The sequence below is a fragment of the Scyliorhinus torazame genome, chromosome 15 (assembly GCF_047496885.1).
Source record: "Scyliorhinus torazame isolate Kashiwa2021f chromosome 15, sScyTor2.1, whole genome shotgun sequence".
NCBI classification, from domain to species: Eukaryota; Metazoa; Chordata; class Chondrichthyes; order Carcharhiniformes; family Scyliorhinidae; genus Scyliorhinus; species Scyliorhinus torazame.
Genome location: NC_092721.1, coordinates 116,731,456 through 116,756,033, shown reverse-complemented (window position 1 = coordinate 116,756,033; position 24,578 = coordinate 116,731,456). Strand labels below are relative to the sequence as shown.

At 47.7% G+C, this 24,578-nt stretch overlaps 1 protein-coding gene across 4 annotated transcripts in view; it reads left to right on the top strand.

Moving 5' to 3' along the window:
* The window catches only part of LOC140391760 (TBC1 domain family member 8-like), a 165,998-nt gene that overhangs the window by 96,388 nt on the left and 45,032 nt on the right, over positions 1-24,578 (top strand). For all 4 annotated transcript variants that reach the window (XR_011935165.1, XR_011935166.1, XM_072476603.1 and 1 more), the window contains exons 9-13: positions 1,325-1,475; positions 11,390-11,604; positions 12,216-12,333; positions 14,853-15,138; positions 15,263-15,389. Coding sequence is in view for 2 of the 4 variants with exons in the window: in XM_072476603.1 (XP_072332704.1) it covers positions 1,325-1,475; positions 11,390-11,604; positions 12,216-12,333; positions 14,853-15,138; positions 15,263-15,389 (897 nt within the window). In the remaining 2 variants the exon portion in view is untranslated. The remainder of the gene's footprint in view (positions 1-1,324; positions 1,476-11,389; positions 11,605-12,215; positions 12,334-14,852; positions 15,139-15,262; positions 15,390-24,578) is intronic.

The following is a 24,578-nucleotide window of genomic DNA, read 5'->3' as shown; positions in this document are numbered from 1 at the left end:
GTATAAATCTAAACTTTGACTATCGGTGAAGTGTTCAGAGATAGGTCTATGATTCAGGAAGATAATTTTGAGTTCATTCATTCAATAATTGGCTCATCTTATAGTTAAAGTATGAGGTTCCTTGGAGAAGAAAAACAAAATCCTTTTATGGAGAATAAAGGATAAATGACAATTTTCACTGAAGGGAGATGAGAGAAACTGATGCAATGCTTTAGTTCTCTTTTTGGGTGAAGGTAACGAGGGATATGGAGATAAGGTGGGCAAATGGAGTTGAGGTACCAATCAGTCATGGTCGAATAGAATAGCAGAACATGCTCAACAAGCTGCATGGCCTTCTTTTGTTCCTGTGTGTTCCTACGGAACAACACAGAATAAATATACATGAGGAAAATTGTGGAATTCAAAATGGAAAAAGTATTGGGTTTGCCAAACTATGAAAGTCTTGAGGTTCGGGTAAACTTTCAAAAATTCTTAGCATTAGAAGAGAACTGTCTGGTTGCTAGTATGGCACCTAATTTAAGAGGCAAGAAAACCTCCTTGTACCACTGCATATTGGTGAAAAGATGTCAGAGGATACCTTGGGGAGTCCCATTTGGTAATGTCACTGTATTAGTTTGAATGGACAGGTGGTAGTAGAAAGGATAACCAGGTTTAAGTAAGGGCCAGGATGAACCCAGCTTCTAATAAGATTGCCAGTGCAGACAAGATGGGCAAAATGGCCCCTTTCCGCCCTCGAACATATCCGTGATTCTGTGAAGATCTGAATGATGAGGGCCATGTTAATCAGTGAATGGATGACATGGAGGGAAATTTGGAGTGGGAGATGATTTGTGAACCTCTGACAGAACCTGAAAATGACAATTCTTTCTCTTTGAAGGCAGAAATTAAATTGCTGAGCAATTGGAGACATCTGTGCAATTGAACTCAATTTGCATAGGCCTTGGTGAGACATTGAAAATGAAAATCGCTTATTGTCACAAGTAGGCTTCAAATGAAGTTACTGTGAAAAGCCCCTAGTCGCCACATTCCGGCGCCTGTTCGGGGAGGCTGGCACGGGAGGCTGCTGTTTTTCCCTTTTCCTGTCAGAAGAGGGAAAAACAACGTTTTAAAACTGTGTTCTAAAGATTGTAACTCTTTTAACAGTTTTGATATGTACTGATGATAACATCATGATAAATTACCTCAAAATGTCTGCATTCTCAATAAGACAACATAATGGTTTTAATCATTTTTATTTCCACTTGATTATATGGGTTTGCAATCTCTATAAAAGTACAATTAAAGGCTACTACTTAATCTAAGTAATTGTGGATTGTATCTTTAGGGAATGGAAGATGTGAAAAATCGATTATGGTACGACCATTTTGAGGAATATGGACGCACAGTCAGTATGTTTCGGACTGACAAGATCAGAAAGCTGGTTGCAATGGGAATCCCAGAATGTCTTCGAGGAGAGCTGTGGCTTCTCTTTTCAGGTGTGTTTCAGAAAGTTGTGACCGTTTCATTCTGCTGCAGATGAGTCCAGTAAAGTGCTTGGATCAGTGGTTGCCTTTAAATCAGAAGATTGCAAGACTCACCCTAGAAATTGAGCAAGACCAGGAGTGCTGCATTTTGTTGCTGGCGCTATATTTCAGGTGAAACATTAAACCAAGGAGCCATCTGTTTGTACAAATGGATGGAAATGATCCTGTGACACTTCAAAGCAGAGCAGGGAGTTATATGGCCTAGCAAGCTTTCATACATTAACCAATATCAAGACAGATTAACTTGACATTCGTCTTATTGCTGTTTGAGTGATTCAGCTTAGTGACTATTGGCAGCCATATTTCCCAAAAATCCACAGTGACTACATTCCAAATAGCAAATTATGGTTGTAAAGTTCTATAGATTGGCCATGTTAAATTGCCTCTTAATGTCTAATGGTTAGGTGGGGTTACAGGGATAGTGCATGGGCTTAGATAGAGTGCTCTTTTGAAGGCATGGTACAGACTCGATGGGCCAAATACACTAGGGATTCTATGAAATTGGCATAGGGTAAATAGATCAGAGTTGGATGCATGGTTCACAGTTTGCTGTGAGATAATGGACTTTGATTCTTGAGGCACAAGCACCAGTACTGGGGAAAGAGGAAGCTGCATTTGAATGGGCTTCATCTGAAGCATGCTTAGAATCATACAGCACAGAACATACATAGAACATAGAATGATACAGCGCAGTACAGGCCCTTCGGCCCACGATGTTGCACCGAAACAAAAGCCATCTAACCTACACTATGCCATTATCATCCATATGCTTATCCAATAAACTTTTAAATGCCCTCAATGTTGGTGAGTTCACTACTGTTGCAGGTAGGGCTTTCCACGGCCTCACCACTCTTTGCCAGAAGGAGCCATTCGGCCTACCATGCCTGTGCTGGCTCTTAAAAAGTGCAATCCAATTAATCCAAGCGATGGCAAGAGTCACTGTGGCACATCCGCGGAGCTGAGAGTTACATAGGCAGCACGTTCAGAAAGGTGGTCACACCACAGCTTAGGAACTGTGAGGCAGAAAGGGAATGGGAAAACGCAGGTAGTCCAAGAAAACTGGGCAGATAGTACAGGAGTACCCTGGGGTGCCATTTTGTTTTGGATACTGGTGAAGGCATAACCTCTGCTCTTTCCTCAGCCCTGCATTTTTCCTCTTTACGCCCAGAGTCCCGGCGAATCAACTAACTAGTTGATCAACAAACTGGTGTTTGAAAGTAACTGGGGAATGGGGTAGGGGGGTTTCAGGGGAGGGGATATTTAGAAAGTTAACAAGAAAGGACAAGGCAATAATGCTGGGAAACGAACCTGGGATCCTGGCACTGTGAAGCAACAGTGCTAACCACTGTGCTACCGTTTTGGATACTGGTGAAAGGATTGGTTTCCCCTGAGGAGTGCAGTCAAAGGCAGCTCTGCCGTACAAGAGAGGAGGAAGTAGAAAGGAAGAGTAGTTGTGATCTGGGACTAGTTACTTAGGGAAACAGACAGCTGTTTCTGTGAGCATAGACTTGACTCCAGGATGTATGTTGCCTCGCTGGTGCCATGGTCAAGGATGTTACGGAGTGGCTGCAGGACATTTTTATGGGGGAGCCAGAGGTCAGGGTCCACGTTGGTACCAATGACTTGGGTCAGAAAGGGGATGAATCCCTGAAAGCAGTTTTTAGGGAGCTTGGAAGGATATTGAAAAACAGGACTTCTCAAACAGGGGGATGGGAACCAAAGGCAAATTCAAAGCCGGGAACGGGAAATTGAAAATTAACAAGTGACTCTGAAAGACAGAAGAAGCACTGGTTAAAACGTGTACAGCACTTAAGGTACATATGTAAATGCAAGGAGTATAGCAAATAAGGCTGATGAGTTGATGGCACAGACACATGGCAGTTTGATACCATTGCTATAACGGAAATTTGACGTAAAGAGGGACAGAAATGGCAACACAGCAACCCTGGATGTAGGTTTTACTCGCCCACACAAAGCCCGAAATAACCTTATTCACCCGCTTGAAAAAGGCCTTTGGGATGAAGATGGGGAGGCACTGAAAGACAAACAGAAATCTGGGGAGGACTGTCATTTTCACGATCTGTACCCTCCCCGCCAGTGATAGCGGGAGCATGTCCCATCTCTTAAAGTCCCCTTCCATTTGTTCTACCAACCGGGATAGTTTTAACTTGAGTAGTGCCTCCCATTTCCGGGCCACCTGGATTCCCAGATATTGAAAGCTCTTCCCTACCATTCTAAGCGGCAGCTCTCCCAGTCTCTTTTCCTGCCCTCTTGCCTGGATCGCAAACATCTCGCTTTTCCCCATGTTCAATTTATACCCCGGAAAACTGCCAAATTCCCCCAAGATTCTCATTACTTCCCCCATCCCCCCCAACGGGGCCAAAATGTACAAGAGCAGGTCATCTGCGTAGAGTGACACCCTGGTGCTCCACCCCCCGAACCAGCTCTTTCCAGTTCCTAAAGGCTCTTAACGCCATGACCAATGGCTCTATGGCCAGAGCAAACAGTAACGGGGAGAGGGAGCACCCTTGCCTCACCCTCGGTGTCATTTAAAATATCCCGACCTCAGCCGGTTGGTACGCACACTCGCTACAGGTGCCTGATCGAGCAATCGCACCCAGTCGATAAAGCCCTCACCAAATCCAAACCTTCCCAGCGCCTCGCACAAGTAATTCCACTCCACCCAATCAAAGGCCTTCTCCGCATCCATTGCTACCACCACCTCCGCCTCCCCTCCTTCTGAGGGCATCATAATAACATTTAGAAGCCTTCGAACATTGACCTTGAGTTGCCTGCCCTTAACAAATCCCGTCTGGTCTTCCCCTATCACCCCCCGGGACACAGTCCTGTATCCTTGAGGCCAGTATCTTAGCCAGCAGTTTGGCATCCACATTCAGTAGAGAAATCGGCCTGTATGACCCGCATTGCTCCGGATTCTTCTCCCGTTTCAAGATCAATGAAATCGAGGCATGCAACATTTTGGGGGGAGGACTCCCTTCTCTCTTGCTTCATTAAATATCCTCATCAGCGGTGGGCTCAATATCTCTGAAAACTTCTTATAGAATTCCACTGGGTAGCCGTCAGGTCCCGGATCCTTGCCCGACTGCATGCCCTCCAGCCCCTTGATTATTTCCTCAATCTCAATTGGGGCCCCCAGCCCATCCACCAGGTCCTCCTCCACCCTCTGGAACCTCAACTGATCCAGAAATTGCCTCATCCCCTCCACTCCAGCCGGGGGTTCCGACTCATACAATTGATGTGGAATTTTCTAACTCTAGGATATATAGCAGGGGATAAAAAGATGGGGATGTATCATTATTGGTTAAAGAATCAATTACATCTTTGAGGAAGGAGGATTGACTAAATGAAGCATCAAATGAGGCCATATGGTTTGAGCTCAAGAGACGTGAAATCCCATAGGGCACAGGGGAAGGTGGGCGAGTTGGATCTAACATTGGCGCAGTGCCAGGATACCAAGGGTATGATCGATGGATGTTTTTGTGAATGGAAAGCAGTTTCCTGTGGAGTTCCACAGGGCTTAGTGTTGCAGCAATAATTTGCACTTAAATGTGGGAGGCATGATTTGGAAATTTGCAGATGACACAAAAATTGGCTGTGTAGTTGATAGTGAAGGGGAAAGTTGTTGTTTCCCAAATTTATGTCAATGGTTGAGTGGATGGAAAAGTGGCAAATGGAATTCGATCCGCAAAAGTGTGAGGTTATAAGTGAGGGAGGGCAAACAAAACAAGAAAATACTCAATAAACGGAGGATATTGAGAGGGATAGAGCAAGTGAGAGACCTTGGAGTGCATGTCCACAGGTCCTTGAAGGTGGTAGGACAAGTGGATAAGGTGGTCAAGAAAACATATGGAATGTTTTCCTTTATTGGTTGAGATATTGAGGACAAAAGCAGGGATATAATGATGGAACTGTATAAAACACCGGTTAGACCACAACTGGAATTTTGTGTGCAGTTCTGGTCACTGTTACTGGAAGGACATAATTAGTCTGGAGTGTAGAGGAGATTCGCAAGAATGTTGCCAGGGCTTGAAAATTGTAACCATGAGGAAAGATTGAATAGGCTTGGGTTGCTTTCATACGACCATACAAAATAGAAGCAGGCCATTCAGCCCTTAAACCTGCTCTGCCATTCTACAAATCATGGCTGATGTGTGTGTTTTGAATTCCACATTCCCATCTATGAATATGAGAGTAACTAGCAAGAAAAATAAAACCAGATGGGGAGAGCTTCTAAAAAATACCATAACTAAAATAAACATTGAACCCTTAGAAAATGAGACTGGGGAATTTGTAATGGGAAATAAGGAAATGACAGAGACTTTGAATAAGTATTTTGTATCTGGTTTTAAGGCAGAAGGCACAAAATATATGCCAATAAGAACATAAAGTCAAGGGTCACAAGACAATTGCAGCAAATAGTGAAAATCAACCAGGAAAATTAATGGGATAAATGGTCGGCAAGTTCCCTGGTCCTGATGGCCTGCATCCTACGGTTTAAAGTAAGTGGCTGCAGAGATAGTGGATGGGCTGGTTGTAATCTTCCTAAATTCTGGAAAGGTGCCAGCGATGAGCAATCTCCAAGGTGACACTTCTGTTTGAGAAAGGAGGAAGAAACAAACCAGGGGCGACCTTCTCCGACCCCCCGCCGGGTCGGAGAATCGCTGGGGGCTGCCGTGAATCCCGCCCCTGCCGGTTGCCGTAGTCTCCGGCACCGGATATTCGGCGGGGGCGGGAATCGCGCCGCGCCGGTTGGCGGGCCCCCCCACTCGATTCTCCGGCCCGGATGGGCCGAAGTCCCGCCGATAAATTGCCTGTCCTGCCGGCGTAAATTAAATCACCTACCTTACCGGTGGGACAAGGCGGCGTGGGCGGGCTCCGGGGTCCTGGGGGGGGCGTGGGGCGATCTGACCCCGGGGGGTGCCCCCACGGTGGCCTGGCCCGCAATCGGGGCCCACCGATCCGCGGGCGGGCCTGTGCCGTGGGGGCACTCTTTCCCTTCCGCCTCCGCCACGGTCTCCACCATGGCGGAGGTGGAAGAGACTCCCTCCACTGCGCACGCATGGGAAACTGTCAGCGGCCGCTGACGCTCCCGCGCATGCGCCGCCCGGAGATGTCATTTCCGCGCCAGCTGGCGGGGTACCAAAGGCCTTTTCCGCCAGCTGGCGGGGCGGAAATTCCTCCGGCGTCGGCCTAGTCCCTCAATTTTGGGGCTCGGCCCCCAAAGATGCGGAGCATTCCGCACCGTTTTGGGCGCCAGTCGGCGGACATCGCGCCGTTTCCGGAGAATTTCATCCCTGGAACTTGTTAATGTAATACCTGTCGTTGAAAAATGGCTGGAATCCATAATTAAAGAAAATGTATTAGACTTCTTTGAGGATATGACGAGCAGGATGGAGAAAGGGGAACCAATTAAAGTAGCGAATTTGGAATTGCAAAGTACTACATAATTACACAAGATGGTGTTGGGGGCAATTTATTAGCATGGTTTGATTATCAGGAAACAGTCATGATAAGTGGGTTAATTTTCAGCCTGGCAAGTTGTATCGAGTGAGGTGCCACAAGGATCAGTGCTTGGACCTCAACTATTTGCAATTTATATTAATGACTTTGAATCATAGAATGTAGAATGGTTACAGCACAATTGGAGGCCCATCATGTATGTTCGCTCTCTCCAAAGAGCAAGGAGCAATTTACCTAGTGCCACTCCCTCACCTTTTCGCCATAGCCCTGCAAATGTTTCCTTTTGACCCAATGACCCAATTCCATTTAAATGCCATGATTAAATCCGCTGCAACCAAATCCTCAGATTCAATCATAGCCTCATTATTTGCAATCTATATTAATAGTTTGGATGAAGGGGCAAGTTATTGTAGCCAACTTGTAGATGATAAAGAGATAGGTGGGAAAACAAGTTTTGAAGAGGACATGAAGAGTCTTCAAAGGGATATAAGGTTAGGTTAAGTGAGTGGGCAACAATTTTCAGCTGGAGTATAATGTGGGAAAATATGAGGTGATCTATTTGGTCAGTAGAATAGAAAAGTCAATTTTTATTTAAATGCAGAGTTACTGCAGTACAGAGGGATGGTACTGCAGTACTGAGGGCACATGGGTGCCCTCTTGCATGAATCACACAAAGTTAGAATGCAGGTGTAGCAAGTAACCTGGAAGGCAAATGGAATGTTAGCCTTTATTGCAAGGGGGTGGATTGGAGTAGAAAAGTAGAAAAGTCATGCTAAAACCGTACAGGATGTTGGTGAGAGTGCACCTAGAGTACTGTGTATAGTTTTGATCTCTTTATTTTATTTAAAGAACCATGGGTGGGATTCTCCGAGCCTCCACGCCGAAATCGCGCTCGGTGCGGGGGCGGAGAATGGGGCGTCAGACCCGCGAATGGGTTCTCCGTGGACTGGAGAATTGCCGCCAGTCACGCGTGCGCGGTCGACACTGCGCCATTCGGGGGCTATTGAAAGAGGTCCCCGTGGCAATTCTCCGCCGACAGCTGACCGAGTTCCCACCAGCGTGGTTCACTCATGGTTCCACCCGGGGGGAGCTCGGAGTGGCGGCTGCGGACCTACCGCCCTGATGGGGGGGGCGAGTGGATCCATCACTTGGGGGGGGGGCTCCAGGATAGCCAGGCTCTCTTTCATCCTCCTGGGTCTCCTGTGGCTGGACCCACAGTTCTGGGGGTCTCTGAAAGCAGGGACGCCGAAGACGGAGAGGTTGGAGTAGAGTGCAAGACATCCATGGTGACAATATCAGTAACTTGTGCCATCATTCCAAAGAGCAGAATGAGGATAAACTGGGATTTACGATGAGTCCTAATGCAGGAATATGACTTGGAGATGCTGGATGACATGGGTTTTGTCACAGCCGGCCCCATGAAGTGATGAAGTGGAGAACCATCTCCTCAGTGGGGGGCCAGGAAATGCTGACATTCTTGTTCCAAGCTGGTTCGGCTCTGTTCTCTCCTACTGTACGCCACCATGTCCATGAAAAGAGAAGGCTAAATACCATTAATTATGTAGTGTGTTTGGCTGATAGACATGCCATAGCTGAATGGCTGGAAGTATGTAGAGGCAGAGAAAGGTGAATGTGAGGCTGGTAGCATTGGTAGGAAGGTGAGATGGAGTATTTGAATGTTATGCATGAGTCCTGAGCGTCCGAGTCTGCTGCTGGGTGAGTGATGGGGATGTGGTGCATTTTAAGGAATTGTTACAGCACTGGGTAGGAGATGTCAGGTGAAAGTTATTAAGACCACTTGTGGCACTGCTGTGAGATCCTTGGGTCCAGGTGGTGGAATAAACCTCCCTGGCCACCTGCTCCCAGCACCTTTTGAGGGTCTCCAGCTCACGTCCACCATGAATGCCTGAAGAGCTGCATCCACGACCCTGGATCCCTCTCTCTGCTCTGGGGTTCCATTTTCCTTGTTTGCAATCCTAGCAATAGTAATGAACAGCAGCGTCCTGTAATTTAATGCAATCTACCATTAAGACTGCCTTTAAGAACAGAAGACCAGATACACCATGCGCTATGACAAACATGGTTCAACTGCCTTCTGAGAGCGGAAGCAGCCAGCAGCAAGACCCCACTCCGTCCTATGCTCCCGCCATATAAATGAGGTGATAGCACTGAATTTGCGTGTTGCCTACGTCCACCTGGCCACGAATCACAGCATCTGTATTTATTTATTTTTTAAAAAGTGTATTTTATTACAAACATGTAGCAAAATAGGTTACAGCAAATAAACACCTTGGGAAACATACTTCCCAGCAATCAACTATACAGTCTGTACAGATTGTTTCCCTTTTTTGCCCTCCCCTGCGATGCACAGCTCCTCAAACATGGTCACAGACATCCCCCACCTTTTTCAAACCCTTCTGAAGAGCCCCTCAACTCATACTTTATCTTCTCCAACTGCAGGAAGTCGTATAGGTCGCCCAACCAAGCCGTTACCACCGGTGGCGATGTCGACCGCCATCCAGTAAAATACGCCAGCATGCAATCAGAGAGGTGACGGCCACGACATTGACCTTCCTCCTCTAGATGAGCTCCAGCTTCTCTGAGACCCCAAGTATCGCCACCAAATGGTCCGGGTCCACCACCTCCTCCACTATCCTGGCTAAGACCACGAACACGCCCACCCAGAATCTTCCCAATTTTTTGCAACCCCAAAATATGTGCACGTGATTCACTGGCCCCCGCCCACACCTCTCACACTCATCTGCTACCCCCTGAAAGAACCCACTCATTCTCGCCCGAGTCATAAGCACCCTGTGCACCATCTTAAACTGTATCAGGCTGATCCTTGAACAAGAGCAGGTCCCGTTTACCCTTCGCAGTGCCTCACTCCATACTCCCCAATTGAACTCCCCTCCCAACTCTGCTTCCAATTTCTCTTTGATCTTCACCACCCACTCGCCTCCTTGCTCCCCCAGCCACTTGTATATATCCCCAATTCTTCCGCCCCCTTCCACATCCGGAAGCAGCTGTCGCTCCAGCTGGGTGTATCTCGTCAACCTAGGGAACCCCCGCCAGACCTTTTGTGCAAAGTCCCACTCACCCTCTGCAATTCTACCCTCTCCCTTAGCTCCTCCAGACTGGCGAACCCTTCCTCCAAATATAAATCCCTCACCTTGACCAGCTCCACTTCCCTCCACCTCCTGTATACACTATCCATCTCTGCACCACCCCCCATCCAGGCACAAACCCATGATTCTCACACAGCGGCGTTAACACCGACACTCCTTCCGCCTTAAAATGCCTCCTCAACTGATTCCATATCTTTACCGTGGACTGCACCACTGGGCTTCCTGAATACCTACTTTGAGCCATTGGCAACGCTGCTGTCACCATAGCCCTCAAACTAGACCCCTTACAAGATTCCTCCTCCATCCTAACCCACTCTACCCCATCTCCTTCCCACCACCGCCTCACCTTGTCCACATTCTCTGCCCAATAATAATGAAGCAAGTTCGACAATGCCAACTCCCCCCTGCTGCCTCTGTCTCTGCCGCAGGGTCCTCCCCACCCTTGGCACCTTGCCCACCCATACAAAGTCCAAAATGATCGTGTCCACTTTCTGAAAAAAGCCTTTGGTATAAAGATTGGAAGAGCCAGAAAAATAAACAAGAACGTCAGCAGAATATTCATTTTGACCACTTGGACCCTCCCCGCCAATATTTAGTGCAGTGTATCCCACCTCTTAAGATCCTCCCTGGGCTCCTCCACTAGCTTGCACCCATACTCCTTCATTATCTCACTGGACTTGTCATTACCAGTCCAGCACTTCAGACCTTGATTTTTCATTATCCCTTTCTATCCTTACATTGAACTCAACTGTGTTGTCATTGCTGTCTCTCCCACTCTCACATCAGTAACTTAATCCACTTTATTTCCCAGAACTAGAGTACTACTGCAATCCCTTGTTATATTGGGAATATTATGATCTCAAAAGTAGTCCTGGATGCAAATATCATTCGCCACTTTCACTACATGCAGTTACTTTATTCTCGTTTATCTTGGTATATTTAACCCTGCAAATTGCTATGACAATTCCAAACAAATCTAAGCAACTCAGGCAGTTTGCTGAACTTGTTTAGAAAAGCTTCATTGCCCTAGTATCACCAGCAAATAGTCAACCGATATTTTACTACTTCTGTTAATACATGTAGGAAGATTTGTAAAATCTTCGAAATTCATAAATTTGTCCTGATCTCAGGAAGAGCTAGGTTTATTCCAGCCAGTTTAAAAGTAAATAAATTGCACTGCATGAACAAATATAAGAATACTGAAAGTGAAATATTTTTAATGTGTATATAAACAAAATGTCAAACATCTATCTACAGATGCTGTGACTGATTTAGCTGCACATCCTGATTACTATGCTAATCTGGTGGATGAATCTATGGGCAGATGTTGCATGGCAACTGAGGAAATTGAACGTGATCTGCATCGTTCCCTGCCTGAACACCCAGCATTTCAGAGTGACACTGGTATTGCAGCATTAAGGAGAGTACTGACAGCATATGCATACAGAAACCCTAAAATAGGCTACTGCCAGGTAAAAGCTACTCAGTTATTTGATTGAATTAAATATGAAAACCAGGACCCACTTACTAGCTTGGCAAGATGATTAGAATACGGTGGAAATGAATGAATCCTTCACAAAAATAGATTTGAACAAATCCCTTTTTAAAAAAAATCTTGGAATCTTACAGTTTGAAAAATCCTTTAATTCGGATTTCATCAACAAATGATTTCAAACTTGGTATGTGAGACAGCTAATAATATGAGGGTAGTGTTCTATTTTAGTCAGAACAGTTGGTTTGTAATGTATGAAATTAGTTTTACAGTTCGTAATTTGCTTTTCTTTGTAAATTAATAAGCCATCAAATCACTCGGCCCATTTTATTATCTGCTTATGTCTGTGGAATGATTTTAGAATTTCCATATATCAGACCAACGTAATGGTCCATAACCAATTTTGTCACATGCACAAGTGGTTGAGCATTCAGCAGATTTGTTTGTCTTAGCTTGGCAGTGAAGTTTAATTCCACTTGATATCCATTCTCTTCAATAATAATACTTCATAAAAATGCCACTTTGGTTCACACAAGATCAGATCACTATTGTCCCTCTAAATTACATATTTTCTTTCCTCTGTGCCCACAGTCTATGAATATTCTGACCTCTGTATTATTGCTGTATGCAAAGGAGGAAGAAGCCTTTTGGCTATTGGTTGCTGTCTGTGAGAAAATGCTTCCCGATTACTTCAATCGCAGAGTTATTGGTAAATGTTTGTTTCGCAACAATCGACTTTTAAGTTTAAAAATTCAAATGCTTGGTCTGTTGTCTTTTGTACATCTCTACTCTTGAAATCCATCGATGCATTTGTCCTTTATTTGGGGCACAGGAGAATATTGGGAGCATCATTTCATTAGCAATAACTTGCAACATCATTTTGTATGTGTCCCAGGTAGGAAATTCTGATGTAGCTGTTTAGATTTACTCTTGAAGAGCAGTATTGGGGCTCTCGTGCTATAATTCTAAATTCATATTTATGTTTTGATTAATTCAATTAAAGAAGTCACAAAAATCTCAATGACTCAAAAATGGGGTCTGGCCCACGATCGGGGCCCACAGATCGGCGGGCCGGCCTCTCCAGCCCCGGCCCTATTTTATTACGCGGCCGGCCCCTGAACCCCCACGCCTTGTTGCGTCGGAGCCGGGGCGCTGAGGAAGTCCCCCGCGCATTCGCGGGTTGGCGCGGCCCAATTGCGCATGCATGGGTTGGCGCGGCGCCCATTTGGCACCGGGAAGGGAGGCTGGAGCGGCGTGAACCGTTCCAGCGCTGTACAGGCCCCCTGTGGGGGCCAGAATCGCTACTGCCCGCGCCCGTTTCGCGCCGTCGTGAAACGCGACACCGTTTACGACGCCGCGAACACTCTGTCTCCATTTCGGAGAATCGCGCCCAATTAGTCTATAGATGTTGAATGCCATTTAACTCTATTTAAATATATATAATCTATATCAAAACATTCCATCTACATTTTCCATTTATAAATTCCTCTGTCTACAGTCATAAGTGAAACTACAAATGTGCTATAATTACACTTGCCTGCCAGTGGTTCCTATCCATTTTGTATCTTCCCAACTCTTTGGTCTCTATTGCAAAGAAGCATCTATGCTCCAAACTACCCTACTCCATTTCAAAATGCTGCAATGTTTGCTATTGGACTAACTCATAATAAAGCATCATAGAAAAATAGGGACCAAATGTCCTTAAAATGGAATTAGATTAGGGGCTGGATTCTCTGTGATTGGGACTATGTCCCCACGCCAGCGGCAAAACCGTGGACTTTCAGGGCAGAAAAACTGACGTGAAAGGGCCACATATTCCTAGCCCTGCAGGGGGCTAGCAGGGACACGGTGTAAATCTAGCAGCTTTTGCTGGAGATACGGGCCCCCGCAATTCCGGGTTGGAGGCAACGCATGCGCACGGCGGCGGCCTCCAACGGCCACACCGTGCTCCATGGCGGACTCAGACTGCGGAACTGGGCACTGAAAATAAACCCCCCGATCGGCTGCGCACCTGACCCTGACCGCTCGCACAAACATTGGCCGGCTGCCTAAAAGGCCCCTCCTGCCCTCCGATCAGCCTGCCCCCGACCAGGGTGGCCGCAGACCGAGTCCGCAGCCGCCAAGCTAGTTTCCCAACCAGCAGGACCACATTAGATCCATGCCATCGGGACTTCGGCAGGTTGGGGGTGGAGCGGGCCTCCAGCATTGGCCCCTGGTAGGTCCTAGGCGGTGCGCGTACTTCCCAGGTGCGCCGTTTCTTGGGGCCCGCAGAATCGGGGAACCGACGCCAGTCCTGATTCCGTGCAGGAAAATGGATTCTCCACCCCAGCAATGGCCGCGATTTTGGCGTCGAGGTGTGGAGAATCCTTCCCTCAGACTGCAGACTGCAGATTCTATCTTCAGCCCTCTCACCTCACTTCACCATCAAACACACTAATCAATTCCCCATTGTGTTTTCAACGTGTGATCATTGCCCCATCAACATTCATTTCTCTTATATCCTAACACCTGTCCCCCTATTCTAGCAACTAGTATGTATGTTTATTTAAATATAGAACTCTTCAATTAGCATTGCATTATTTTTCAAGTTCAATGAAGTGCCACCTTTGAAGAAATGTTTATTGTTGGAAAGATTGTCATTTTATTAAAGATTTCAAGGTTATTGTCTGTCAGTATTATTACTATTTGCAAATCAACCTCCATTGCAATCCAGAGTGCTTGTACACCATTAAAATTCCAGATATTATAATCTAGAGCCTGTAAACAGTAGAAACAAAAACCTCTGAGCCAAAAAGACATGTATCCGAGTATGCCAGACACTAATTTTCATAAACTGGATAGTGGGTGAAAATAGCAGATTGTGAGCTGATAAATTCAATTTAACCCACTTGGTTTCTCTCGCTAGCTAGCCACAGCAGCATCAATTGTCCCCTGCCATCTGACATCTTTAAAAAAAAAAAAGTAGATGGATAGTTCTGGAATCTTACTGTTAACGTGCAGCATGATGGGTATCATGTTTTGTCAATGGACATAAAATACAGACAGGACTGTTAGTATGCTATTAATTTAAACAAAAACATGAAAAATGTAGGGTACATGCCTTTTAAGTGTCCATCATTATTTTTGTCACTGTAAGATTCCTACTGTAGACCATTTGTACTTTAGTTTTTCAATCCAGTTGTGCTTTCCTATTGTGCCATTCACCTTGCCATATCCCATGTTTTCCAGGTGCTCAGGTAGATCAAGCTGTGTTTGAAGAACTTATAAAAGAGCATTTACCAGAGCTGGCTGAACATGTGACAGACCTGTCTTGTTTAGCATCCACTTCCCTCTCCTGGTTCCTGACTCTGTTCCTTAGTATTATGCCCCTTGAGAGTGCACTAAATATTGTTGACTATTTCTTCTATGGTGGAATAAAGGTGATCTTCCAAGTGGGCTTGGCTATATTAGATGTCAACACACCAGAGTTGTGTAGCTGCACAGACGATGGACAAGCCTTGATAATCCTTAGCAGGTGTAGTGAATTTGTTCTTGATCAACTGTAACATTGTTTCTGATTTAATTTTAAAAATGAAAAAAAATGATACAATGCTAGAGCAAAAATTAAGTCATAAAGTAAAACTAATCTCTTCTTGCAGGTTTCTTGATCATATCACAAACAAAGAGAGTCCTTTGCTTCAAATTGCTCAGCAACATGTCTTTAATGATGATAAAGAGCCTGTTCAGCAAGTGGAAATATCTGATCTAATAAGAGACTCATATGAGGTGAACTGCTTGTGCTTTGTAATAATGTGATAGGTTTAGGAAATCTACAGTATTTAATAAACCACTGCAATGATATTTAAAGGAATAATGGCAGAGCTATTGACGCCAGTTAGTCAAGTTTATCCTTCCAAGTGCAGCTTTCCTGACCCTTGCATCTTTAATAAAATAATTGATATAGAGAATGACATTGGGATGGTATCAGACAAAGGGTAACCTATTCCAAACATCCATGAAATATTCACATCTGTGAAGACATTAATAGTAAGTACATATTCATAAGATCATAAAAAGAATAAGATTGACCATTTGGCTCCTTGAGCCTGCACCACATCATGGCCGACCTGATTGTGACTGTAACTCCACTTTCCTCTATGCATCAACCCCCCCCCACATATCCAATCCCCAAATCCCTCCCTTGTAGATCAAAGATCTGTCTAACTTAGTCGTGAGTAATATTCAATGACCCAGCCTCCACTGCTCTAGGGCCGAGCATTCCAAAGATCAACTCCTTATTTTCATCTGAAATCGGAGACACTTTATTTTTAAATTGTGCCCTTCATTCCAGATTCCCCCACACGGGGAAACATCCTCTCAACATCTACCCTGTTAAGCCCCCTCAAAATCTTATATATTTTAATAAGATCAACTCTCATTCTTCTAAAGTCCAGTGGGTATATATTTGCATAGCACCCACCTGGGCAAATTTTCCTCATAAGACAACCATTCATCCCAGAAATTAACCAAGTGATCTTTCCCTGGACTACTTCCAATGCAAGTATGTCCCTCATTAAGTAAGATGACCAAAACTGTATACATTATTCTAGATGTGGGCGGCACGGTAGCACAGTGGTTAGCATTGTTGCTTCACAGCTCCAGGGTCCCAGGTTCGATTCCCGGCTTGGGTCACTGTCTGTGCGGAGTCTGCACGTTCTCCTCATGTCTGCGTGGGTTTCCTCTGGGAGCTCCGGTTTCCTCCCACAGTCCAAAGACGTGCAGGTTAGGTGGATTGGCCATGCTAAATTGCCCTTGGTGTCCAAAGGAGTTGGGTGGGGTTGCTGAGTTACGGGTATGGGGCAGAGTTCTGGGCTTAAATGGGGTGCTCTTTCCAAGGGCCAGTGCAGGCTCAATGGGCCGAATGGCCTCCTTATTCTGCACTGTAAATTCTATATTCTATGTGTTGTCACCAATGCCCTGTACAGTTGTAGCAAGACTTCCCTACTTTAATACAGTATCCACCTTCCATTAAAGGCCAACATTCCAATTATCTTTCTAATTGCTTGCAGTACAGTTACGTGCTAACGTTTTGTGATTAATGTATGAGGACACCTAGATCCATCTGTGCAGCAGCATTCTGCAGTCTCGCCCCATTTAAATAATATTCTACTTTTCTATTCTTCCTACCAAAGTGAACAACCTCTCGACAGGCAAAATGTGGGAACTCGCCCAGTTGTCGTCGGAGAATCGCCGCAGGGGCCTCTGTCAATGGCCCCCTACCCGCGCCGCGTAGACCGCGCATGCGATCTCGGGGGGGACCGGAGAATCGCGGGAGTGGCGTTGCACCTGTTTTCGGCGTCAGCGCCCATTCTCTGCCCCCATGCCGATCGCGATTTCGATGCGGAGGCTCGGAGAATTCTGCCCCATATTTTTTTCCCATCATTTTGCCTACATATAGCCCTTCACAGACTCTCTCTATCCTATTTAAAATTTTCCTACCTAAGTATCATCAGCAAATTTGGCATTACATTAACACTTCTCACGGCAGTACTGATTTCATCCTTTATTAACAGAATTATCCATCTCCTTTTCCTAGCTTCCCGTCCTTCTGAAATATCAAACATCCTTGAATATTCGGCTCCCAGCCATTCAAACATTGCAACCATGTCTCATTTATTTCTATTTGTGCTGTCAGTTCATCCATTTTGCTGCATGCATTCGGATAAAAAGCCCTTAATTGTGCCTTTTTTAAAACCATTTTTCCCTCCTCTGAACCTTTTGCTGGTCTACTTTTAAGGTAACACTCTCTCCCTTCCTGTCACCGTCAGGTTATCTTTGCTACTCTGCACAAATGCATTGTTCTTTGTCTTTAACTTTCCAGATCTTCCTTCATGTGAACCCTCACCCCAGCACTATTCAGTATAAAGCCCTTTCTACGGCCCGAGTTATATGATTCACCAGGATACTGGTCCCAGCAGGTATCTGTGAAGACCACTCCAACAGTACAGTTTCAGCTTTGCCCAGTAGTGCTGCCAGTGCCCCATGAATCAAAACCCACTTCTCCCATACCAATCTATTAGGCAGACATTCAACTCCCTGGTTTTATTTGCACTGCACCAATTTGCTCGTGGCTCACGCAGTAAACCAGAGATTTTTACATTTGTGGTATAGCCCCTAGCTACTCTCAGTCTCTAAGCAGAACTTCTTTCTTAGTTCTGCCTATGTCATTGGTACTCATGTGGACCACACAACTGGATCCTTGCTCCCCGCTCTACCTTGCAGTCTGTAGGAGATGACTGTCACCCTGACACCAGGCAGGCTAGACATCGCCTGCCTTGCCACCTTTATTGTATTTTATTTAGCTAATTAGGTTCCAAGTTTAGACATATCACTCAATGATTCTCTGTAATTATATATGTACTAACTTGCTGTCGTAACTGGTTTAACTCGTTATGCTATAAATGAAAGTATATCTCTCTGTGCCAGTTTTAACTACTCTCCAGCTTAGAAGGAAAAAACTTAAAACTCAGCAACCAATTACCTACCTGCTTATCCAAGTAATAAGTTTGTTGAAAATGCTTGTGCTTATCAATGTGAAGGTGTTAATGCTGGAGAATGGGGCCCTTCCTCTATCAGACATGTGTCAACACGTAGCATTTGCATTGGTCAGAGATCATGGGCGAAATTCTCCGACCCCCCGCCGGGTCGGAGAATCGTCGGGGGCTGGCGTGAATCCCGCCCCCGCCGGTTGCCGAATACTCTGGCACCGGATATTCGGCGGGGGCGGGAATCGCGCCGGTTGGCGCCCCCCCCCCCCCCGCGATTCTCCGGCCTAAGTCCCGCAGCTAAAATGCCTGTCCCGCCGGTGTAGATTAAACCACCTCTCTTACCGGCGGGACAAGGCGGCGCGGGCGGGCTCCGGGGTCCTGGGGGGGGGAACGGGGCGATCTGGCCCCGGGGGTGCCCCCACGGTGGCCTGGCCCGCGATCGGGGCCCACCGATCCGCGGGCGGGCCTGTGCCGTGGGGGGCACTCTTTTCCTTCCGCCTTCGCCACGGTCTCCACCATGGCGGAGGCGGAAGAGACTCCCTCCACTGCGCATGCGCGGAAATGCCATCAGCGTCCGCTAACGCTCCCGCGCATGCGCCACCCGGCGAGGTGGAAATTTGTCCGGCATGGGCCTAGCCCCTTAAGGTTGGGCTCGGCCCCCAAAGATGCGGAGCATTCCGCACCTTTGGGGCGGCGCGATGCCCAACTGATTTGCGCCGTTTTGGGCGCCAGTCGGCGGACATCGCGCCGATACCGGAGAATTTTGCCCCATACATCCAAATGCAGATTAATGTTCCCTTTACTCTACCCCAACATCAAGCTGCAAATCCATCCTCAAAAGAACACTCCCTACTAATGCACTGATGTCACATTTTTTTCTATTTCCCACATCAGCCACTCTAAGTGGGATTGACAATTGATGGAAATGAGAGCTGGATTCAGGTTGTCCAAACTCCTTTTCACAATGGACCGATAGAGCAGCCCTCACTTCCTTCCAAGCTGAATCTGAATTCAAGCTCCAGAGGTGAAAGACGCATGTCCTAACCCACCATAGAATCTAATTCCAGATATGTTGATCCTGCAATCTATTTGTGTAACTGTAATACTCTATTTAGAGCATGAAAATATTGCATTTTACTGGAGGGTTAATTGAAGGCTAGTATTGTTCCTTGCTCACAGCCAGATTCTAGCTAAAATGCCTGTGGTAGAAGTATAGGTCCACAGGTCATTGAAAGGGGCAACACAGGTGGAGAAGGTAGTCAAGAAGGCATACGGCATGCTTGCCTTCATTGGCCGGGGCATTGAGTATAAGAATTGGCAAGTCATGTTGCAGCTGTATAGAACCTTAGTTAGGCCACACTTGGAGTATAGTGTTCAATTCTGGTCGCCACACTACCAGAAGGATGTGGAGGCTTTAGCGAGGGTGCAGAAGAGATTTACCAGAATGTTGCCTGGTATGGAGGGCATAAGCTATGAGGAGCGGTTGAATAAACTCGGTTTGTTCTCACTGGAACGAAGGAGGTTGAGGGGCGACCTGATAGAGGTATACAAAATTATGAGGGGCATAGACAGAGTGGATAGTCAGAGGCTTTTCCCCAGGGTAGAGGGGTCAATTACTAGGGGGCATAGGTTTAAGGTGAGAGGGGCAAGGTTTAGAGTAGATGTACGAGGCAAGTTTTTTACGCAGAGGGTAGTGGGTACCTGGAACTCGCTACCGGAGGAGGTAGTGGAAGCAGGGACGATAGGGACATTTAAGGGGCATCTTGACAAATATATGAATAGGATGGGAATAGAAGGATACGGACCCAGGAAGTGTAGAAGATTGTAGTTTAGTCGGGCAGTATGGTCGGCACGGGCTTGGAGGGCCGAAGGGCCTGTTCCTGTGCTGTACATTTCTTTGTTCTTTGTATAATGAGCACTACGAGCCAATATGTACTGACACTTTTGGTTTATAAATTAAACTTTCTACAGCAGGCAATTAGCACAAATTCAATTTGTGATACTATCATTAGATCAAGGATTGGTTTTGTCCCGGATCACTTGTACGTTTTCCTTATAAATAGCTATCAGTTTACATTTTTAAAATTTGTGTTGTGCATTATTATGCAAATTTGGAAGCGGTGATCAAATTCTAAGTTGAGAATGATTTTGAATTCTGGGTTCCCAACAGTAGCTGAGTACATCTAGGATAATATGAAACACATTGGTTTTTATTCTGTTTCTTTCTCTTTCCATTCTTCTCTATATTTTCTGTAGAAGTTCATGCCTATTAGGTAATCACTTCTTGATGAAATGTTTCTGATTACATAGTATTCCATGACTAGTGTTAACAACACGTTCAGATTAGTTAATTATGGGCGGGATTGTCCAGAAACATTTCTACATGTTGCAGTGAGCAGGAATTGACGGGAGCCTCCCGGTGCTCGACCGAGCGAGGCCGGAAACACAATTCAACATTAATTGGTCCACTTAACGAGGCCTCACGGGCTTCTCGCTGCAAATGAAGGCTCGGCAGCTGATTCGCCAGGACTGTGCTTGCCCCCCCCCCGCTAACGAGGTCGAGCAGCACTTCAACAACCCCAGTCAGCTCGCAAAAATGGCATCGAGGAGACCAGCCCCAAGATCCGGGGACGCTGGCCTGGGGAAGCTTCTAGATGCAGTGGAGGCCAGGAGGGATGTCCTGCTCCCCGAGGGTCCAGGAGAGTCAGCCACAAGGCAGCCAGTGCTGCCTGGGGTGAGTTAGCGGCAGCAGTGAGTTTGGGGTGTGTGACCAGGAGGACTGGCTTCCAGTGCCGTAAGAAAGTCAACGACCTCCACCGGGCAGCACAAGTGAGTAGACACCAACAAGGCCCCCCCCTTCCCCCCAAAGGGAGCATCCATGCCCCCTCCCCCTTCAACCCCCAATCCTCCTTTCACATCCTCCCTCCCAACACTGTGAATCGCATGTGTGGCTAATGATTCTTTTTTTTGAAAATATATTTATTCAAATTTTTCAACAAATTTTCAACAAACCCCGCCCCCAACAAGAACAAGAAACAAAAACACAACAAGCAGAAATTGTACATTGGATTTCCCCCAAATACAATAACCCCCCATATAACAGTAGAAAACACAGATAGGGAAATCCCCCACCTTAACCCAAACGCCACCCTAAAAGAACCCCCCCCCCCCCACCCCATGGCTGCTGCTGCTGACCTCCTCCTAACGCTCCTCGAGATAGTTTAGGAATGGTTGCCACTGCCTGAAGAACCCTTGCACAGACCCTCGCAAGGCAAACTTTATCCTCTCCAGCTTGATGAACCCTGCCATGTCATTGATCCAAGCTTCCACACTAGGGGGCTTTGCGTCCTTCCACAGTAACAAAATCCTCCGTCGGGCTACCAGGGATGCAAAGGCCAGAATACCGGCCTCTTTCGCCTCCTGCATTCCCGGCTCGTCCGATACCCCAAATAATGCCAATCCCCAGCTCGGCTTGACCCGGGCGTTCACTACCTTGGACATAGTCCTCGCAAAGCCCCTCCAAAACTAATCCAGTGCCGGGCACGACCAGAACATATGGATGTGATTTTCTGGGCTCCCCGAGCACCTCCCACATCTGTCCTCCACCCCAAAGAACCTACTCAACCTTGCCCCTGTCATATGCGCTCTGTGAGTAACTTTAAACTGTATTAGGCTGAGCCTGGCACAAGAGGAGGAATAATTAACCCTACTCAGGGCATCAGCCCACAGACCCTCATCTATCTCCACCCCAAGCTCCTCCTCCCACTTCCCCTTTAACTCCTCCACCGAGGCCGCCTCCTCTTCCTGCAGCTCCTGGTAAATCGGCGAAACCGTGCCTTCTCCAACCCATACACCCAAATCACCCTGTCCTGAATCCTACACGCTGGAAGCAGCGGGAATTCCCTCCCCTGTCGCTTCACAAACGCTCTCACTTGCATGTACCTGACAGCGTTTCCCGGGGGTAGCCCAAACTTCTCCTCCAGCGCCCCTAGGCTCGCAAACTTCCCATCGATAAACAGGTCCCCCATTCTTCTAATCCCTGCCCGTGCCAGCTCCGAAACCCCCCCCATCCATCCTTCCCGGGACGAACCGATGATGTTTGCGAATCGGGGACCAAACCGAGGCTCCCACCTCGCCCCTGTGTCGCCTCCACTGCCCCCAGATCTTCAGCGTTGCCGCCACCACTGGACTCGTGATGTACCTTGTTGGCGAGAGCGGTGCCATCACCAGCGCACTCAGGCTCGTGCCCATACAGGACGCCATCTCTAGCCTCTTCCACACCACCCCCTCTCCCTCCATTACCCACTTATGGATCATCGCCACATTGGCTGCCCAATAATAGCCACATAGATTCAGCAGGGCCAGCCCCCCCCTGTCCCTGCTACGCTCCAGAAACACCCTCTTCACCCTCGGGGTCTTATTCGCCCACACAAATCCCATGATGCTCCTGCTTACCTGTTTGAAAAAGGCCTTGGGGATTAAAATGGGAAGGCACTGGAACACAAAGAGAAACCTCAGGAGGACCATCATTTGTACCGAATGCGCCTTACCCGCTAGTGAGAGTGGCAGCATATCCCATCTTTTAAAATCCTCCTCCATCTGCTCCATTAACTGCACCTCCCTCGCTGCGTCCCGCTTACAAAGCTCATGTGCCAGCATCCGACTCGCCTTCTCCCCGTACTCGTACGCCGCTCCTTGCGCTTTCCTCCACTGCGCCTCTGCTTTCCCGTGGTCAATAGATCAAATTCCATTTGGAGGTTTCGTCGCTCCCAAAGCAGCTCCTCCTCGGGGGGCCTCTGCATAGCTCCTGTCCACCCTTAATATCTCCCCCACCAGTCTCTCCCTCGCTCTCCTCTCTCTCTCTCTCCTCCCTACGGGCCTTAATGGAGATTAGCTCTCCCCTGACCACCGCCTTCAACGTCTCCCAGACTACCCCCACCTGCACCTCCCCATTGCCGTTGGCCTCCAAGTATCTTTCAATACACCCCCGCACCCGCCCGCACACCCCCTCATCCGCCAACAGCCCCACATCGAGACGCCACAGCGGGCGCTGGACCCTCACCTCCCCCAACTCCAGCTCCACCCAATGCAGGGCGTGGTCCGAGATGGCTGCGGCCGAATATTCTGTTCCCTCCACTTTCGGGATTAACGCCCTACTCAAGATGAAAAAATCTATCCAGGAGTAGGCTCTATGGACGTGGGAAAAAAAGGAAAATTCCCTGGCCTGCGGCCTGGCAAACCTCCATGGATCCACTCCCCCCATACCACTCACCATCACATATCGACACCCGCTTCCCCACCAGTACTGCAACCCCTCTGTTCTTCGCATCCAGCCCCAAATGAAAGACCTGCCCTACCCATCCCTTTCTCAGCCTAACCTGGTCTGCCAGCTTCAGATGCATCTCCTGGAGCATAACCACATCTGCCTTCAGTCCCTTTAAGTGCGCGAACACCCGAGCCCTCATGACCGGCCCGTTCAGGCCCCTCGCGTTCCAAGTTATCAGCCGGATCAGGGGGCTACTCCCCCCCCCCCCCCCCCCCCCCTTGCCGGCCAGCCATCTCCTTTTCTAGGCCAGCCACATGCCCCCGCCCCGACTACCTCTCCTACTTCCAGCTCTCCACCCCCCCCCCCCCCACCCCCCCGCTAGATCTACATCTAGCCATTTTGCTCCCCCCATGACACTCCTGTAAGTCAGCTGACTCCTGCTGACCCCGGCCTCTCCTGCCAACCCCTCTGTGTCTCCTCAGGGAAAGTAGGAATTAAGAATCCTTACCTCTTTGAGGAGCATGCCCTGAAGGTGACTGGGGTGGCTGAGGACAGGGCGATCACCCACGCGCAGACTAGCAGCCGCCGCAGAGGTGAGGAACCACCGAGCTCCACCCGGAGGACCTGTCAAGCATGAGTTATTGCTTTACTGATTGACCCATCCCTCTCACTGACCACATGTCCATTCTCCCGCAGGTCTTCCAGCCAATGGTGCTGACCCATCCCGGGCGGACCCCTCTCCTGACTCCGAGGGGAACACCTCGGAGGAGAGCTCCAAGTATGCAACTGTTATAGTCGGGGCACAGCTGTCATCCCTACACTCCACCAGTGCAGATACACACACCTTGGTGGGAAATGTTAGTGGACAGGCTTCTGGGGCACAATCTGGTGAGAAACACACGGCTGATGAGGCACATCAGTTGGCGGCAGGAACCCCCTCAGGCGAGACAACAGTCGGAAGGCTGCTGGATCCCAGAGGTACTTGGAGCTGATTGGGATGATAGGGTGCAGCTCGGACATTCGGGAAGATGTCAGCGCCACTCCAGCAGATCCATAGCTGATTGAAGGAGTCCCATAGGCTACTGGTGCAGGGGATGGCGCCGGCAATGCGGGGCACCGAGGCCAGCACTGCTGGGGTGGCAACCGCAGTGGAAAGCCTGG